Below are 19,391 nucleotides of genomic sequence, written 5' to 3' on the forward strand. Positions count from 1 at the left end.
TCCCATGACTTATTTATTTTATAACTGAAAGTTTGTACCTTGTGACCCCCTTCACACATTTTTCCCACCACCCTCCAACCAACCTGACTCTGGCAAGCACCAATCTGTCCTCTGTATCTATGAGTTCAACTTTTTTGTTTGTTTTTTAGATTCCACATTTAAGTGAGATCATATAGTATTTTTCTTTCTCTCTATGATTTAGTTCACTTAGCGTCATACCATCAGGGTCCATTCATGTTGTCACAAATGGCAAGATTTCATTCTTTTTTATGCCTGAATAATATTCTGTTGTTCATTTTCTTTATTTTCTTTATTCATTCATCCATTATTGGATGCTTACCTTGCTTCCATGTCTTGGTTATTGTAAATAATGCTGCAGTGAATATGGGGATACATTTATCTTTTTCAGCTAGTGTTTTTGTTTTCTTCAGATAAATACCTAGAACTGGGATGGCTGGATCATATGGTAGTTCAATTTCTTTATGTTTTGAGGAACCTACATACTCTTTTCCACAGTGGCTGCAACCAATTGACATTCCCACCAACAGTGCACAAGGGTTTCCTTTTCTCCACATCCTCACCAACACTTGTTATTTCCTGTCTTTTTTGTAATAGCCATTCTCACAGGTGTGAAGAGGTATCTGATTGCTGTTTTGATTTTCTTTTCTCTGATAATTAGTGATATAGAGCATCTTTTCATATACCTGTTGGCCATCTGTAGATCTTATTTGGAAAAATGTCTATACTCAGATCCTAAAAATGCATTTTTGGCTGTAAAAATTGTCTAATTAAAGAAAAACATTAAGAAATATATAGTTGTCCTCAGAATGATTGAATTTGAGGAACACTGGGCAGGATCAAGGAGAATGATGAGAGGTAAAACTAGAAAAGTAGACAGAAGCCAGGTCAATACAGGACTCTTTTTCTAAATGAAGTCATGTATTTTTATGGAAAAGGAATAAATTTTTACTTATGCCTTTCTTTATTATCCACACCTAAGGAAAGACCATCACATTCCTGAAAATAGCTTATGGAATTTTAATGTTAAATAGATGTTTTTCATATGTTTTCAAGCCAGAAAAAGTCCTGTCTCCTTTAATACATGAGCCCAAGCAAAGAACTACTGAGAAATGCTAAAGGAAGGAAGGAAGGAAGGGAAGAAGGGAGGGAGGGAGGGAGGGAGGGAGGGAGGGAGGGAAAAAGAAATGAAAAGAAAAAAAAACTGCAGGGATTTGCAGATATCATGTAGGCATGATGACACAGGAGAAATAACCAACCCAGAAAGACTGACTTTGTGTCTATAAATGTATTAAGTCTGCATCCAAGGTAGATTGACATCCAAGGTCACTTAATATATTAGTACTTAGAGTGAAGACTGGTTTCAGAATGCTTACCAAATTACTTAGGTAGAAATTATATCCCAGCCAAAAATGGGACTTTAAAGCCAGTGGAGGAAGTCATCCTCAGGTTCCACTGGACAGAAAGGAACTGCTGTCCACATAGCTCTCTCCCGGTTCACACCTGCCACTTCTAGGCGCTCCTTAGGACCAGTTGCATAAATGTCCTTCTAAATCGTTCAGGAGACTTAGGCAGTTTACAAAGTCCCAGCTAAGAAATGCTCCATTTGAAGCCTCATTGGAGTTTAAAAACTGAACAAAGGGGAGACCAATTTTCTTCACCATGCCTTTTAAATGAAAGGAGATGAATAGGGAGTGAACATAAACACTTAATGTAAAGCCACAATTTACCTATCAGTTAAAAGATTCCTTGTAGTAACTTTAAGTGAGGATAATATTTATCTCTCTCCACCATCTAATATTAAAAAGATATTGCATATGTTATTATTCATTAAAGATAATATACAAAGATTTTTGTGTTTGAACAGACTATATCTGGCAAGTGGAAGATAGTAGTTGGGATTTTTTTTATTACCTTTATTACCAGTCTACATCAATTTCATCTTAAAATGCACCCAAATAAAAATTAAGGCTGACTTATTTAACTTGCCTAGAAATTCTGACATAAAATAAATACATTATTTTTAGCTTCTGTGGGTCACCTCAGATGAAAATCTTCACTGCTTCTAAAGAAACACAGATTTAATAACTTTCTGGTTCTTTAAGCAGGATATTATGTTAAGAAAGGAAAGTCTAGAATGAGGAATTTATTGTCAAATGAAATTTATAACACTGATATGAGATTTCATACTAGTCCAGCTGGCTGTAGATCAAATAATTTCAGAATGAAATTGAGCCAAGCTTTTTGCTAAAAGGTCCCTTTCTTTTACGGGTGAGCAAGGAGCATTAGTAGCCCAGAATAGCAGTAAAATGTGTATGGAATCAAAGGCAGTGTACGGACCAGAACCTTGGATTAGGAATCAGGAAGTCTTAGTTCTATTCCTGGCCTAGTCTTTAATTTATTATGCCTGTCTATGTGATGCCACAACTCATTGACAAGCAGAACATTCAGGCAGTGCTGTGTTTGCTGAGCCAAATATCTACTATTTGGAAGCATCCGGGTATTTCACCGAATTTTTTGGTTTTCTTCCAAATGCTTGGCATAAGAAAAACAGAGCCTGTGCGTCTCTGAGGGAGGCACCCTTTTCTCTGGACCTCATGTTTGCCCCGTCTGTGAAATGTCCAGTAACATACAGTTCCTCCCCACTCCCTGTGTGTGCTCTGTTCTATGTTGTTCAATAAAGAGCATCTGGAGAAAGAGGAGGGTCAGAATTATATTCTTCAGATGGAAGGAAAGAAGGAGCATAGAGGCTCGGGTTCAAAGGATTTCAGTTTATGTCCCTGTAGAGAATAGCCCCCTAAAAACTCTGTTTATCTCCCCCAGATACCATGTGATCAAAGTGACTTCACTGCCCAGGACTAAGTAGCTCTTGGAAGTAAAGAAGGAGATCTTTCGGATTGCCCAATGAACACCGTGTGGCTTGGCCATTTTAGGTTTTGACAACAAATCAAATTGAAAGGAAGTTTCTTGTGTAATTTTCCTAAGTATCCACTGACTTGTGTTTGAAAAAGATACAACTGGAGATTTCTTCCACAGTAGCTACATATATTATCTATGCCTTGACATCAGCTGGTTATAGTCTCAAGACAACAGGATGTTTCTGTTCTTAGCAGGACACAGACACATACTGGGAAAAAGAGACATATATCATATCATTGACTCAAGTTCAGCTCACAGCCAACGAAATACTTTTCCTCATTAAAAGAACAGATTGTGGCTATCCCATTAAGAATAGCCTGTTCATATTCTAAACAGGCACTTAATTCTTAGGCCGCATTAAAGAGGGTGTACAGAACATGGGGAAATACTTGCCTTCTCTGTCTTCATGGTCAGAGAACATGTAGAGTAATATATTTAATCCAATTAATTGGGTCATTGACAGTTATATCCAGAGAAGAGTAAACAGAACTAATAAGGATTTGAAAACATGTCATATAAGAAGTAAAGGAACTGAGGATGATTTACCTAGAAAAGGAAGAAAATGGGCACAACATAGTTTTTCAAATATTTGAAAGGCTGTTTCATGGAATAGGCACTACTTATGCTGTCTGGTTCTGGGGGGAGAAACTGGGAAGTTAGAGGAAGGCAAAATTTGTCTCCATAACATTTCTAAAAATTATAACTGTACAAATATGGAATTGGTTGTTTCCTATGAAATGATGTATAGCACGTAGTAGATGGTCAATAAACATATCTTGAACGATTGTTAAATAAAAGTGTAAAGAATTGGACCAGATGCTTCAAAGGTATCTTGCAATAAATTGTGGTCATTGGTGTTCTTCCAAAACATAGTTTCTGTATGCTGGAAAGAATGGAAACCAGGGTGTATTAGTCGTGTGGCATTGCTGGACATAAAATATGGTGAGGTTCCAAAAATGTTTGGTTGTCAATATGTGGTGAGAACTCTAAAAGTTTAAAAAAGCACAGTAAATCACTCATTTGCTTACATCCTGCCCATAGCCCCATAGCACACAAAGAATAAAATTGACCTCTTTATAGTGACCTTCATGACAATATAATTTGACTCCTGTTTATATTCAACCTCATTTTGTCCTAGCACCCACTCACTCCCTCACTCACTTTCCCTCTCCTGGCTTCTCTAACCTTTTTTCAAATCCTCTTATTCACCAAACTCATTCTTACGTCAGTGTCCTCGTATCACTCTTCACCCTGCGTGGGACACTGCTTTCCCAGTTCTACTACTCCTCACTCACTCCCTCCCTCCCTTCTTTCCTTCCTTCCCTTTCTCTTTCTCTCTCTCTCTCCTTTACTCTCTCTCCATCTCTATCTCCATCTTTCTCTCCTCTACCTCATTTTTTTCACCCCATCATGATTTACTCCCACTTCTTCTCTGACCACCCTCTACAAGGTGGGACACTCCACCTGCAGTTACTGTTTACCTCATTACCCTATTTATTTTCTTCTTACACTTGTTCCTATTGGAAACGATCTTATTTATGAATTTGTTAACTTTAATTATTTGTCTTCTCATGTTGACTATAATATTCAGGACAGCAGAGATTTTCTATCTCTTGTTCATTGATGAACATTTTGTCCCTTTCATAGTGCTTGGCCCAGAATAGCTGTGACTGCAGGAAAGAAGGAAAGAAAGATGGGAAGGGAGAGAATTTCACATCTTGGCTTTGATTTAAGGGGGTTAAGTTACGTTACTGAAATACCTAGAACTAAGCCAGCTTCGCTTATTAAGAAGCTCCTCTTCTTGGCCTATAGTGACAGCATGAAATGGAAGCTCCACTGTAGGGTTCAACCTCGCCAGAATCTGCAAATGCACAACTCTGTTTTCAGGCATGAGCTGTTCGCTGGAGTTTAGCCATGGACATATGAAAGGTTAGAAATTTGCGAAATATTCATACTTGGGCTTTAACAACAAGGACAAAAAATTTATCCAAAGCATCTGATTTGTAGCCAACTCAATTTTGTGACGTTTAACTAATGTGTAACATACTATATGAGTCTGTGTACTTGACACTTCAGACTGAACGTTGTAATAGATGGTGAATAGAGAAGCATCCATGAAGAAAAGGGAAAATCAATAGGCTTATTTCTCTAAAGAAATATCTTAGACCAAGGCTGTTTTGTTTTATTCTTTTGGCAGATAATTTAAAATAATTTGATGCTCAGCCAATGGATTTCAAAAAGTTTTTAAAGCACAAACTCAGCATCTAGTTAATTCAAAAACAAATTATTTCTGAGGCTACTACTGATAGGTCTAGGATAGCTGCAGGGTATACTGTTTTTTCCAACATTAACTTAGTAGCTGGAAAAATATCAATATATATTTTCTAAGGCTTTGAGAAGTGTTATTTCACTTGCTCCTGTTGATTTCATTGTTATTATTATTCCTGAAAATGTATTGCGTATGCAGTGTAGAACTTGACTCTGTGTCTGCCAGGTAGAAAAACTTCATCTTTGTGCTTGAGGATGTTATTACTGGGGAATGAAAGACAATCACACAAAAACATACGTGGATATGTGTAGAGATGCAAAGAACATTATCTTGCCAAACACAACTTTGGTTTAAAAGAGAAGGAAATTATATAAGTAAACACATTGAGGGAGTAATTAAGGGGACTTTGAGTCTTCTATTCAGGCAGATTCTTCCATTTACTGGATTATTTAGAAGAGAATCAAACTGAGTAATCTCTAATATGTCTGGGACTCTATTTTAAGGTATAAGCAGGGTTTTACTATAAATAACATTCTTTTAAATATAACAAAGTTCTGTAGCATTGAGGAATATGATGTATAGTAAGGTTCAGGTCTGTTTGCAAATATCCTGGCCCTTCTTAGGCACAATAAAACTTTATTATGACAAAAGTTCTGTAATTCTCTGTCAGAGCCTCATTAAATGTTTTAGACAGCAGGGACGATGGAAGGAAATTGAAGAAATAATCATAGCATAGTACCCTAAAGGAATTAACATAACTCAAAAAAATTCTTAATTTATTCTCAAAATTAATGACTTTGTGGAAACAGGACTAGGTCTTTCAATTTGACATTAATCTTTAAACCAAGCACAAGTTCAGATTACACAAATAACTTGTCCATGTTAGCTGAATTAATGATTTTTTGACCAACTTAATCTAATTAACCAATTATTTGACATGTGAAAGATTATTATTATTAACAGTCGGCTATTAATATTAACAGATAGTTATTATTAATATTAGCTAATCTAATTTCATCTATAGCATTAGATGAATCCATGAAATTACCCAAGTCCTTGTTCTTTGGGGTGCCCCCTAATGGTGACTAGGAAATTTAGGGTGATTAAAAGTAAAAGGCCCAAAACAAAAGATCTGATTCAGACAGTCACCTCATTCATACCACTACTAATCCCATCACCTCAGCAAAGCCTCCAAATTACTCCCTTGTGCCTGCACCCCTCAGCCTTCCATCATGGTATAGTTTCCCTTTGAGGTCACCACTGATGGTCCTTTTAAAGCTGATTTCACCCAGGTAAATATCTCAGACAGATGAGAAGATGGCAAGGGCAACATGAGTCACAAATGATGACTTGCCTCAAAAGGGCTGGTCCTGAGCCTGTGACATCCCTCAATAGATTATGCTTCTAAGGAAACTTACAGCGCTTTCCATGTTTTGTTTTGTTTTGTTCTTTTACCCAGTACTCTGCCCAACCCTGATATCTTGCACATTACAGAAAGTCTGAAAGTTTTCTAATACTAACTGAATTGATTTGAACACCCAAGAATAGTAAACAGTCATGCCCAAATAACTCTATATGGTCAGTAAGAAGCTTTAGTTACTTTTATAAACAAAACTATATCCATAAATATGTCTATATTATAGAGAGCTCAGAATAAGTAACCATTATTCATACGATTGTGGAGGCGTTTTTCAAAAGTGTGTGAAAGAAAAGAAGCTTGAAAATAAATACTGGCAATGACATAGCTTGAAGCAGCAGTGAGTAAATGGCCCCATGCAAAAAAACAAAACTAAACTAAACAATCCTGCCTTGTTTGATTCTTTTCCTATGTTTTACTATACTCAGAAATATTCATCCAAAAATATCATCTTGTATGCATCCTTAAATGTCTAACCCGCAAACAATTATTAGTATGTTATAATTGATTTGTACTATGACAAAAGAAGAGTAAACATACAACTTTTCTCAAGAATAATTAATCGGAAATTGTAAGTAAGTATCAGTACTGATATGATGTTATACTTCCTTTTCATTGTGCCTTGCTCTAGAAAATATATATTTAATATGCATGTAAAATGCTTTCTTGGCAGGTGGTCAGTATCTTTCCAATGAAGAGCACATTGATGGTACAGAATAGAACTTCCCTTCCCCCCTGAAGTAGAAGACTGCCTATTATTCAGTGTCCTTTTGTCACATTGAAGAACAGAGAACTTTTTATTTTTTCCAAGAAATGGCCTTTCAGATTCAGTAACAACATGTTCTGTTCCTCAGGAAATAAGAGAAGATCGAGATAGGGTGCGGCTAGACTCGATGTTGTTGCTGATCATGAAACTGGACCAGCTTGATCAGGACATTGAGAACGCTCTCAGCACCAGCTCCTCTCCATCCAGCACACCAACCAACCTTCGGCGGCAAGTCCCTGTGAGCTTCCCACTTCCCACTTCTTTGCATGTGAACGTGATGTCTCTACTTTGTATAGTCCCTCTTGCAAATGAAACATGTTGGATGGCCCCACTACCCACATGGGACCCTGATAGTGTTCCATAAGTGTCACTCAAATCATTCTAGGCTTCATGCAGAGTCCATAAGAGAAGTGTGTGATTCAAAAGAAAATGGTTATTACTAGACAGGAAAGAGGGTCATTTTGGGAAATTATTTTGCTTCCTACTGATCAGAGTCTCTTCATTGTCATTGTTTCCCTAATTGTTGGTCTTCCTTGATATGCTATAAACGCCATTAGCAGTGCTCTGTTGATCTTGTTTAGTGTCTTATTTCCAGTGTCCCACAAATTTACATTGCATATAGAAGATGGTTAATAAATATTTGCTGGACAGATGGATGAATGGTTCGTTGGATGAATGTGTGGGTCGATGAATGGATGTATAGATGGGTGGGTGAGCAAGTGGATGGATGGACGGAGGGATGGATGGATGGATGCTGGTTGAACTAACCAAGCATATTACAAAAAAGAATTTAGATGAAATCAGCTTGAGAACACTCTAAAATTCACTTAGTGAAACACAATGAATAGGACAGAGGTGAAAATTTTATTCTACTGTGCATTAGTTTCAAATAAGATAGACACTCCTATCAGATTCTAACACAAAATAAAATTTAGAAGACATAGATTCCAAAATGTCTATACATTTTACATATTTAATATTAGCTTCAATTAAATGGCTTAGTTTTTGCAGATCTAGCAAATGTGATGGTAGAATTTACTTATAATTAAGCCATGCATTCCTTTTCAATTAATCTATCACTTTTGATATTCAGTAATCAACACGTTAATTCAAGAAATTTTGTAATTACCTAAGATCAAAGGGGTGGAAAATGTTATATATATATATATATATATATATATATATATATATATATAAAAGCACCTTTCAAAATAGAACTATTCTGTATCAAATTCTTTAATTTGTATAGTTCTACTATTGATTCTGAAGTTATTCAAAACTCATTCTGACTGTGGTGCAGAATATTTAAAGTCAATAAACAAGTTAAAATAATAGCTAACCTAAGTATAAACGAAGTATTAATACTATTCTAAATGCGTTATGTATGTTAACACAATCATTCCTTACAACATTGTTCAGATGAGTAAAAAGAATAGAGACAGTAATTGTATGGGCCAGAGCTGGCACAGAAGCCCAGCCAGTCTTGATCCAGAGCCATGTCACTCAACCACTATCCCATACTGCCTTTCCTAGCTGGCTATAATGGAAATCTGATAGCTTGAGCAAAAAACATTTTTGATTAAAAAATGAATAAATATGAAATTAAATGCTTTGACCTAGAAAGCTGGTAGGAATGATATTTTTCTTTTAATAATTTTTCTTCATCCTTCAGGATTCATCTCAAATATTTTCTTTACAGTGAAATCTTCCCTAAATCTCTTTCTGTCTTCCCAGACAGAATCACTTACTCCTTTCCTGGTGCCGCCATAGCGTCTTGCATATACTTTAGTAGGACAGGCACCCAGATGGAGGAAACGCAGTGAAAGTGATCTCCTGAGGCCAAAAAGAAGGGATGTTTTCTCGTTTACATATGAAGGGTGTAGAAGCTTCAAACTCATTTTCATCAACACTTCAAAGCCCAATTTTTCAATAGGAGGTTCTTCTCAGTACTTTTGCCATTAATGTAGGTGTGGAATACATTTTCTCTTGAAAGTTTTCTGGTGTGAATTGCTATCTCTCCCTATCTCTTTACTTGCTCCCCTTTTCCCTCTATATTGACCTTTCCTCAATCCCATGTATTTAGGGAAAAAAGCACAGCCCAGATTTCTGCTAAATACAATTCCATATTGTTGTCTCCATCTCAGAGAGCAAAACAGCCCTTACCTGCTAGATATGGTTCTGTGTTGAGTGGTAAAGACAATGCAAAACAAGAGCTAAGGTGGGTGATGATTAGGATTTGTCTGCATCTACATCTCTGCCTCCATTTAAAGCGTAAACTGGATTTTATATTGCATGCACTATCTCATGGACCATCACCACCCTTGCTGAACAAGGGTTAATTCTGTAAATAAAGATGTATTTCTGAGTTTTTAGTTCAACAGATACTTGAAATAGGCCAAATAATACAGTAGAAACATAAACTTTGGAGTCTGCAGGCCTGAGTTCACATGCCAGCTCTACAACTGAATATCTGAGAACATAAGAAAAGTATTTAATTTCTCAACTTCAGGTTCATGTAAAAAGAGGAGACATTGTTTCTTACTTAATGGCTTGTTGGGAGGAGTAAATGAAAGAACACGTGTGAGATGCATTGCAAAGATCTGGCACAGAGTACATATTTAGTATTTGTTAATGCCATTGCCTTCTCTCATGTGCTCACTCACACCAGACGCTGGGTTAAAGGTAAATAAGACATAGCCTGCATCCCTAGAAACTTCTTTTTGTGTCTGTGTTTTTCTACGTTGTCCCTTTTTCTTTATTTCTGTTCCTTGGTATTTAAAGCTAATTTTAACATTCTCTCGTCATCAGAATTTTTTCCACATGCGATTTTCATTCCTTTTGATAATTGTACCATGGAATAAGTGGATTATAACAAGTAATTATGACCTTGATTGTCCACCAAGGAGTACTGTCCCAGATTCAGAGGAGAAACCCCCTCTGCCACACCCTCATACTCCACTGTGAACGTACAGTTTAGCAAGGAGGGCAAGACATACAATGAAACAGTGACCTCAGTTTGAGATTATTTGTAAGAAAATGCTGGAGTGAGTTCTACATATAATAAAGGGGGTAAAGAATAATATGGGCTGGAGTCTTTAAGAATAGCTTCAAAGAGAAAAACATATTAAAATAAGGGTAGATGTAAAAATGTATAGAAGGCTGCCTTGATAGAGCCTGACAAGTGAGGGTCAGGCAGATCTGAGCTTTAATGTCAGCCCTGCCACAGAACATGAATTTGGTCAGGTTACTTGCCTTAAGCTTTGGCTTCATCATCCATCAGGTAGTGATAATAATATCTTCCACATAGAGTTTGTGAACGTGGAAACAGAGAATGGCTGTACAGTATTGTCTTTAAATGGTAAAAAAAAAATTTAATATTTATTATTTTACCTCAGAATTATTGTATTGTTAGAAGGATGCAAGGTTACCCTGTTATTTGCCTAATCAAATCATAAATAGGAAGGCAAAATTAGTGCAAATGATTTCTGATAAACATAAATGTAAAATATAAATGGCTTATAAACTACCTGCTACTTATGATTATGCATTTGATGTTTATAAATTACCTGCTATTTATGACTATCCATTTGATGTTGATTCAATTTGAAATCTTAATGAGCCATTTTTCTCTTATGGTAAAATGTAAAATGTCTTTTCCGTGCAAAAAAAAAGAATAGATGACCCTTAATCTGAAAGCACTCAGGGCATGAGAAATTTGGTTATGGTTATATGTTTTACACACACACACACACACACACACACACACACACACTTAAAGAATTTAGTATTATGTTTCATATTTATTATTGTTATGTATGTCTTTTATACCCTTTCTTTTTTATGTTTGTTTTCTACTTTTTTCTTTTCTTTTTTTTTGTAGCTTTATTGAGATAGAATTGACATATAACATTGTATAAGTTTAAGGTATACAATGTGATGATTTGATACAGTTTTTTTATGCAAAATAATTACCACAGTAAGGTTAGTTAACACATCCATAAACTGGTATAATTACAGTTGTGTGTGTGTGTGTATGTGTGTGGTGAGAACATTTAATATCTACTCTCTTACAACTTTCAAATATATAATACAGTGTTGTTAACTGTAGTCGCCAAAATGAAGATTAGATCCTCAGAACTTATGCCTCTTATAACTGGAAGCTTGTACCTTCTGACCAGCATGTCCCCATTTTCCCCACATTCCAGCCCCTAGCAACCACCACTTCACTCTGTTTCTATTTTGGCCTTTTTTTTAGATTCCACATATAAGTGAGATCATACAGTATTTGTGTTTCTCTGTCTGGCTCATTTCACTTAGAATAATGCTCTCCAGGTCCTTCCATATTGTCACAAAAGGCAGAATTTCCTTCTTTTCTATGGCTAAATAATATTCCATTGTATATATATACCACATTTTCTTTATCCATTCATCCATCTATAGACACTTCAGTTATTTCTGTGTCTTGGCTATTGTGAATATAATGCAGCCATGAATATAGGGGTGCAGATGTCTCTTTAAGACAGTGATTTCATTTCCTTTGGATGTATATGCAGATGTGGACTTACTGGATTATATGGTAGTTCAATTTTTTTTTTTTTTTTTTTTTTTTTGCGGTACGCGGACCTCTCACTGTTGTGGCCTCTCCCGTTGCGGAGCACAGGCTCCGGACGCGCAGGCTCAGCGGCCATGGCTCACAGGCCCAGCCGCTCCGTGGCATGTGGGATCTTCCCGGACTGGGGCACGAACCCGTATCCCCTGCATTGGCAGACGGACTCCCAACCACTGCGCCACCAGGGAAACCCTATTTTTATTTTTTGAGGAACCTCCATACTGTTTTCCATAGTGACTATACTCATTCACATTCCTACCAACAATGCACTAGGATTCCCTTTTATGATAGCTGTTCTGACAAGTGTGAGGTGATATCTCATTGTAGTTTTAATTTGCATTTCCCTGATAATTAGTGATTTAAGCACCTTTTCATGTACCTGTTGGCCATTTGTGTCTTTGGAAAAAATGTCTACTCAAGTATTTTGCTCATTTTTTAATCAGATTATTTGTTTTTTGCTATTGAGTTGAATGAGTTCCTTATACATTTTGGATATTAACCCCTTATCTAAGGTTTGCAAACATTTTCTTGTAATTCTATAGGCTGCATCCTTCATTCTGTTGATTGTTCCCTTTGCTGTGCAGACGCGATTTAGTTTGATATAGTCCCATTTGTTTATTTTTGTTTTTATTACTTGTGCTTTCGGTGTCATACCCAAAAAATTGTTGCCAAGACCAATGTCAAGAAGCTTTTGCTCTATGCTTTCTTCTAGGAGTTTTACAGTTTCAGATATTACATTTACGTCTTTAATTCATTTCAAGTTAAGGTTTGTGAGTGGTGTAAGATAGGGGTCCAGTTTCATTAATTTGCATGTGAATATCCAATTTTCCCAACACCATTTACTGAAAGGACTATTTTTTCCCTATTGAATATTCTTGGCCCCCTTGTCAAATGTTAGTTGACTGTATATGCATGCTTTTATTTCTGTGCTCTCTGTTCTATTCCATTGGTCTGTGTGTCTGTTTTTATGCCAGTACCATACTGTTTTGATTACTACAGTACTATAATTTGAAGTAAGGGAATGCAATGGCTCCAGCTTTGTTATTATTTCTCAGATTGCTTTGGCTATCCAGGGTCTTTTGTGGTTCCATACAAATTTTAGGATTGCTTTTTCCTATTTCTATGAAAAATGCCATTGAAATTCTGACAGGGGTTGCACTAAATCTATAGATCACTTTGGGTAGCATGGACATTTTTCACAATTTTAATTTTTCCAATTCAGGAACATGAGCTATCTTTCCATTTATTTGTGTCTTCTTCAATTTCTTTCATCAGTGTCCTGTAGTTTCTAGTGTACAGATCTTGTGCCTCCTTGGTTACATATTAATATTTGTCAGTTTGGTTATTCTTTCATAAAACAATATTTATGAGCATATTCTAGGTGCCAGGCACTATTCTAAGCCTGGGGAATGTATCAGTGAACAAGACAGGTGAAGCCCCTGCTCTTGTGATGCATAGATTCCAATAAAGGGAGACAAAAAAGATTTGAAATAGAAATGAATGAAAGGTAGATAGATGGTCAGATAGAGAGATAGATGCATACGTACATACATAGGTAGAGATGATGGATGGATATTGTTGATACGTGGTAGATAAACAAGGTAATAAGATCGTAAAATAGAAAATGATACACTGTGGAGGTTGAAGAGAGGAAAATATTTTAGTTTGAACTGTCAAAGGATGCTTCTCTGAGGTAGTGATATTCAAACTGAGAGCTGAGTGACAAGAAAGGGACAGCAAAGGGAAATACTTGGACAAGGGACAAGAAAGGGCATAGTCCCTGCCATAAACACCACCTTGGTGTACTAGGAGGACTGACAAACAGCAAGTATGGCAGAGCATATAGAAACAATAGAATGATAGAGCATAAGGCCAGAGAGTCGGGGTGCAGCGTAGATGATATTTAACCATATGGGACATGGTGAAGTTGAGATGTAGAAAGAGTGGACATAAAGATTATCAAATCATAATTTTCTCAGGTTAACATTATAGAGTGATGTGTGCCTTCACTCCCTCCCCTTTGCATTCTCCTCACCCTTGCTTTTCCTCTGTGTTCTCACATATAACACAAAGATATCATTTGGTAAATTAAATGCACAGCCTTTGGAGGGATTACAGTGTAATTGCACTCATTCAACAGACATGTCTTATCCACATACTGTACACTAGTTGCTCAGAAGGCATATGATGTTAATAATAACAATATTTACAGTAATGCCCAGCATTTAATGAAAATGATTATGTGCCTGTTACATGCACTTTGCATATATCTTGCTTAATCTTCATAAACCTGTATGAGTGCATGCTATCATTACACTCATTTTCAAATGAGGGAATTGAATCACACATGACAAAGCGTAATTCCTGCCCTCAAATAGCTTATAGTTCGTTAGATAGACATACACTTGAGCTAAATGATTCCAGGCTATTATGGTAGGTGTCACCATGGAGATCTGATGGGAACATAGAAGAGAGTAAGGTGAGAACTGAGAACTGTCTTTTCATTTGACACTTATAACCCTGTTGCAAGAGGGATGTAGAGTGAGTTACTCAAAGTCACACAACGAGCAAGGGCTGTCTATGGGCTTCTTCCTCCTGACTTATTGCAGTGTCCCGGCTAGCTGCCCCTACTGCCCTTTCCAATGCACGATCAGCTGTTAAATTATCAAAGTAGTTTGCTACCTCTTTTCCAGTATTTGCATTCCAAAATCAGACCCTCTGAAGAGTACAATTGTTAATACAAAATAATGCATGGTTATGGGTGACGTGTCACTGTCTGTTGTCATAACTCTGTGGTGTGTCCATGTGTGTTGGGAGAAGGAGGAGGTGGAAAGGTGTTGGAGGTGGGAGAAAGGCATGTAGAGAGTGTGGACATGCCCTTCATACCAATGCATTTTTTTCATAGGATCTGGAATCAGGATCTGAGAGTGGAGCAGATAACACTTCGGTAAATCAGACACAAATAAATCTGTCTTCTAACACCGAGTCCACTGACCTACCATCTTCCACCTCAGTGGCCAGTTCTGGAACCAAACCCAAGTCTATGGTAAGTTGTTAATTATAACAGTCAGTTTCCACATGAAGTGTTGATTATCTTCAGGTAAGAGTTGATATCTCATCCATTCAGTTTAGAAGAAATACTCTTGGATTCTTAGTTGCAGTGACTTGATAGTACTTAATTAAATACCGCCCAACATATGCTGTTTTTTTGTTTTATAAATGTTTACACAAGTACTTTACTAACATAGGTCATTGTTCCAGAATTATGCAAAATATGGTGTTAAATTTTATTACTGGATACTGAAAACTTGAAAGAACCAAGAATGCAAAATGTAAAGATGATTCTCCCTGTATTATTATTCTGACTAAATGGCTTACCAATGGGAAAATTAATGGATGGATGGATGGATGGATGGATAGATAGATAGATTAAAAAGTAGAGATATATAAGATCACACACATGATAAGTTTTATGTGGGTATTAAATGACATAGCACATGTCAAGTGCTTAGTGAAATGCTTGGCACAGAAAAAATACTGAAAAAATGTAAGCTACTATTGTTATTATTATGATGCTTCATAGACTTTACAATGCTACCAAAACAAATGAAAAGGAGAATCACTACATGTAATAGTATAGCACAGTGACTTGTGAATAGAAGACATTTTCCTTTAAGTAAAAAGTTGAACTGCAACAGGAAAGCAGTATTTGACTCTAAAGGTAACATTTATGGAGGAAGTAATTACTACTTCAAATATCTAAAGTCCCAGCAGCTCCAAAATAACCTTTCCTAGTTTAGTGAAAATCATAGTGTCGTATTATTTTTTAAATGCCCATGTTAGCTTAACACAGAGAAACAAGTTTGGATTGCTTTTCTGCCTGCCTTTAAAATAAAAGGCAAATCTGAAATAAAACTAAAAAGAGAAAACTTGAATTTAAAATGTAGTATGTATGTTCAACTGCAAGAATATCTAGAGTATTTTTGATGGAATAAATATTTATTGAACACCTACGATGTGCCGTGTGTTATGCAAGATAAAAAAGACTTGGAGAGCAATAAAAATATATTCTCTGTCTTTAAATATCTCACAGTCTAGCAAGGGAGGGAGGCATGTAAACAATGAAATGCAATGACATGCTGTATGGTAGTGCTGTATATACAGGAAATAGGAGGAACCAATGACATACTACCCAATGCTATTTTGCGGTACACTGAAAAAATAGGGTCAAAAATAATGTGTGCCAATGGGCAGACTGCAGTGACGTGTTGCTCTTCTTTTCCACAATCGCTAGAGAAGGTTGAAATGCAAAATTCAAATATGAAACTCAACAATCTCATTTTACCACGTTCTTATTAAGGGAAAAGATAAAAGCCTCTTAAGAGTTTTAGCTTGGGGCTTCCCAGGTGGCCCAGTGGTTGAGAGTCCACCTGCCGATGCAGGGGACATGGGTTCGTGCCCCGGTCCGGGAAGGTCCCACATGCCGCAGAGTGGCTGGGCCCGTGAGCCATGGCCGCTGAGCCTGCGCGTCCGGAGCCTGTGCTCCGCAGCGGGAGAGGCCACAGTGGTGAGAGGCCCGCGTACCGCAAAAAAAAAAGTTTTAGCTTGAAGGTTTGGGAACAATTGGAGCGTTGGCTTTTTGAACACTGGGGACAGGTGTGGGGCTGACATATGAGAAGTAAGTAGAGGGACTTCCCTGGTGGAGCACTGATTAAGAATCCGCCTGCCAATGCAGGGGACACAGGTTCGAGTCCTGGTCTGGGAAGATCCCACATGCCACAGAGCACCTAAGCCCGTGTGCCGCAACTACTGAGGCTGCGCTCTAGATCCCACGAGCCACAACTACTGAGCCCACGTGCCACAGTTACTGAACCCCGCGTGCCTAGAGTCCGTGCTCCACAACAAGAGAAGCCACTGCAATGAGAAGCCTGAGTTCTGCAACGAAGAGTAGCCCCCGCTCGCTGCAACTAGAGAAAGCCCACACACAGCAACGAAGACCCAATGCAAACAAAAATAAAATAAAGAAATAAATGTATTTTTTTAAAAAAAGAAGTAAGTAGAAAGGAAGGTGAATTCCCTTTTTTAAAGGTATTTCTGCTTAAATTAGCTTTTTAAAGCACCTTCTATTGACCCTAAGAGTGTTCTTTTCACTCTAACATTTATTCTGTGTTCATCTTTTACTTTAGCATAATTACCGTTGGTATCCACTATTTCTCCCTTGAAACGTACATATTTTAGAGTGTAGTCACCTTATAATTTGTAATTGCTACAACTCTGTGTGCAGTTCCTTAGTCTTTTTTCAATGCTCCCATGCTTATAAATGTGGTCAATATATTTCCATTGAGCAATGTACACATTTTTATGGTAACCATCTTCAGTAAAGTTTTAGAATGAGAAACATAAAACCATCAGTTTTCCTAGGGCTTTAATCCCTTAGAGTACTTTATAATGGGTCCTTTTTCAAATTGTTCATGTTTTGCCATATCAGTTGACCAAACTATTCACTCCATAGGCAAAATTAAGAAATAATTAAAATCAGTTGTTGAACAGAAACATATTTTTTCATGCACTGCAAATCAAATATTAACTGAAAAGTTGCCAACTTGGAATAAAATCAGAAGTGAAGATGTATCCAGCTGTTCAGGTGTGACCTGGGCACACGATCACAACTTCGTAGTGATGCCACAACTCACTAGTCAGTGCGTGATGAGAATCATTATGCAATTGACTCAGCCTTGAAATACAATATTCCACTTCAAGACACCCAAAACCTATTTAACACATCTTGATCAATACTTCAGGTGGAGTTAGACAACTGGAAATGCAACTCTGTTCAGCTACTGAACTCTAGTTTAGTCAAATTCTCTAACTGGCCACAAGAAGTACCCAGAGGGGAAGAAAACACTCTGCTATCAAAGGCAACTGACTTTTAGGAAATTTTGTAAAGAAAATGGCCAATTAAAAAAGTAGCTTGGGAGACTGGGATTGACATATATACACTATTGATACTATATATAAAATAGATAACTAATGAGAACCTACTGTATAGCACAGGGAACTCTATTCAGTGCTCTATGGTGACCTAAGTGGGAAGGAAATCCAAAAAGGGGATATGTGTATACATATAGCTGATTCACTTTGCTGTACAATAGAAACTAACACAACATTTTAAAACAACTGTACTCCAATAAAGATTAAAAAAAAAATAAGTAAGCTTGAAAAACAGGCTTCTGTGTTGGTGGAAGGGCTGCTTTAATATGAGCATGTGTGTGTTTTATTTTTTGCTGGTTTTGGTGTTATTATTATTTTGAGTATTTCCTTTTTACTAAAGTTAGAAAGTAAGTCTTGAGCCATGGATCAATTTTATGTTTTTAGTTTTTCCTGGGTTAAAATATTAGAATGAAGAATTTTACCTATTTTATGAGATATTAAACAGACACTTTTCCCCTCAATTTGGAGCTTTGGGAATAATGGCAGCCTGGCTACTTTGTGAAAAGAAAGAAAACTCTAGTATCCTACAGAGCTGTTGTTTTCACTATGAACTAAAATTTCAATTTTAATATTAAGTAGAAACATTAAATTCAAAGAACACCTACTTCTAACATCCACCTAAAATGAACCAGCCTTCTGCTCCATAGTGTCACATTTTTACAGAATGCTTACTTTCATTTCAGAATTATTTAAAGTTACATTTGATTTGCTGCTATGAACCTATTTATAATGGTGACTGACTACCACAAATATTTGGCTTTCCTTTTGTGTGTAAGGTCTTTGGATTTCTAAGTGCCAATTTTTCAATAAGATTTCTACTTTTATATTTATTATTAGAAGGGGACCAATGAGTAATCTTCAGATTTTTCATAAATACTGTGTATATATCATGCTGAAAATTGAGCATTAAAGTAGATTTCTGAAATGTATTTGACACAAAAAATTTTAAAAGTTAAAAGGTAGGATATCCACTACCAAAAAACACATTAGTAAAAACAAGGTCTGGTGCTTAATGCCAAAAATATCATCAATTTCTTTCTTAAATTCTTGGTTTTGTTCCTTCGAGGCACTCTCATGCCTTTCACACTAGACACTTCTGTGAACAACGCATGTGTAGTCATATCATTTTTTATACAGTGCTTTCATTCACTGCAGAACAATATTCTGACATCCCTCTAACCAGGGTATTCAGTTGCTTGAGTTGTTCCTGCATTAATTAATATAGGGTTGTTACATGAAAGATTTTAAAGCTGGGCATTAAAACCCACAGCTTTTGTTGTGGTTGTTGTTTTTCTTAAAGATACTGATTAGTGTAGCTGGTCATTAAATTAGTATTAATCATACATTTGTGAAGAAGGAGACCAAGGCTGAGATAAGAAAAACAACATATTTTATTTGTAAA

The 19,391-nt window shown here is 36.6% G+C and overlaps 1 protein-coding gene across 1 annotated transcript in view; it reads left to right on the top strand.

Moving 5' to 3' along the window:
• Positions 1-19,391, top strand: part of LOC309977568 (rho GTPase-activating protein 7-like) — a gene marked incomplete at its 3' end in the record, with an annotated part of 191,275 nt that overhangs the window by 88,867 nt on the left and 83,017 nt on the right. The window contains 2 exon segments of the mRNA XM_082863708.1: positions 7,478-7,627; positions 14,904-15,044. Of these exon segments, the coding sequence (XP_082719834.1) occupies positions 7,478-7,627; positions 14,904-15,044 (291 nt within the window).

Source organism: Leucopleurus acutus (assembly GCF_964270905.1).
Source record: "Leucopleurus acutus genome assembly, chromosome: 21".
In the NCBI taxonomy this organism is placed as follows: domain Eukaryota; kingdom Metazoa; phylum Chordata; class Mammalia; order Artiodactyla; family Delphinidae; genus Leucopleurus; species Leucopleurus acutus.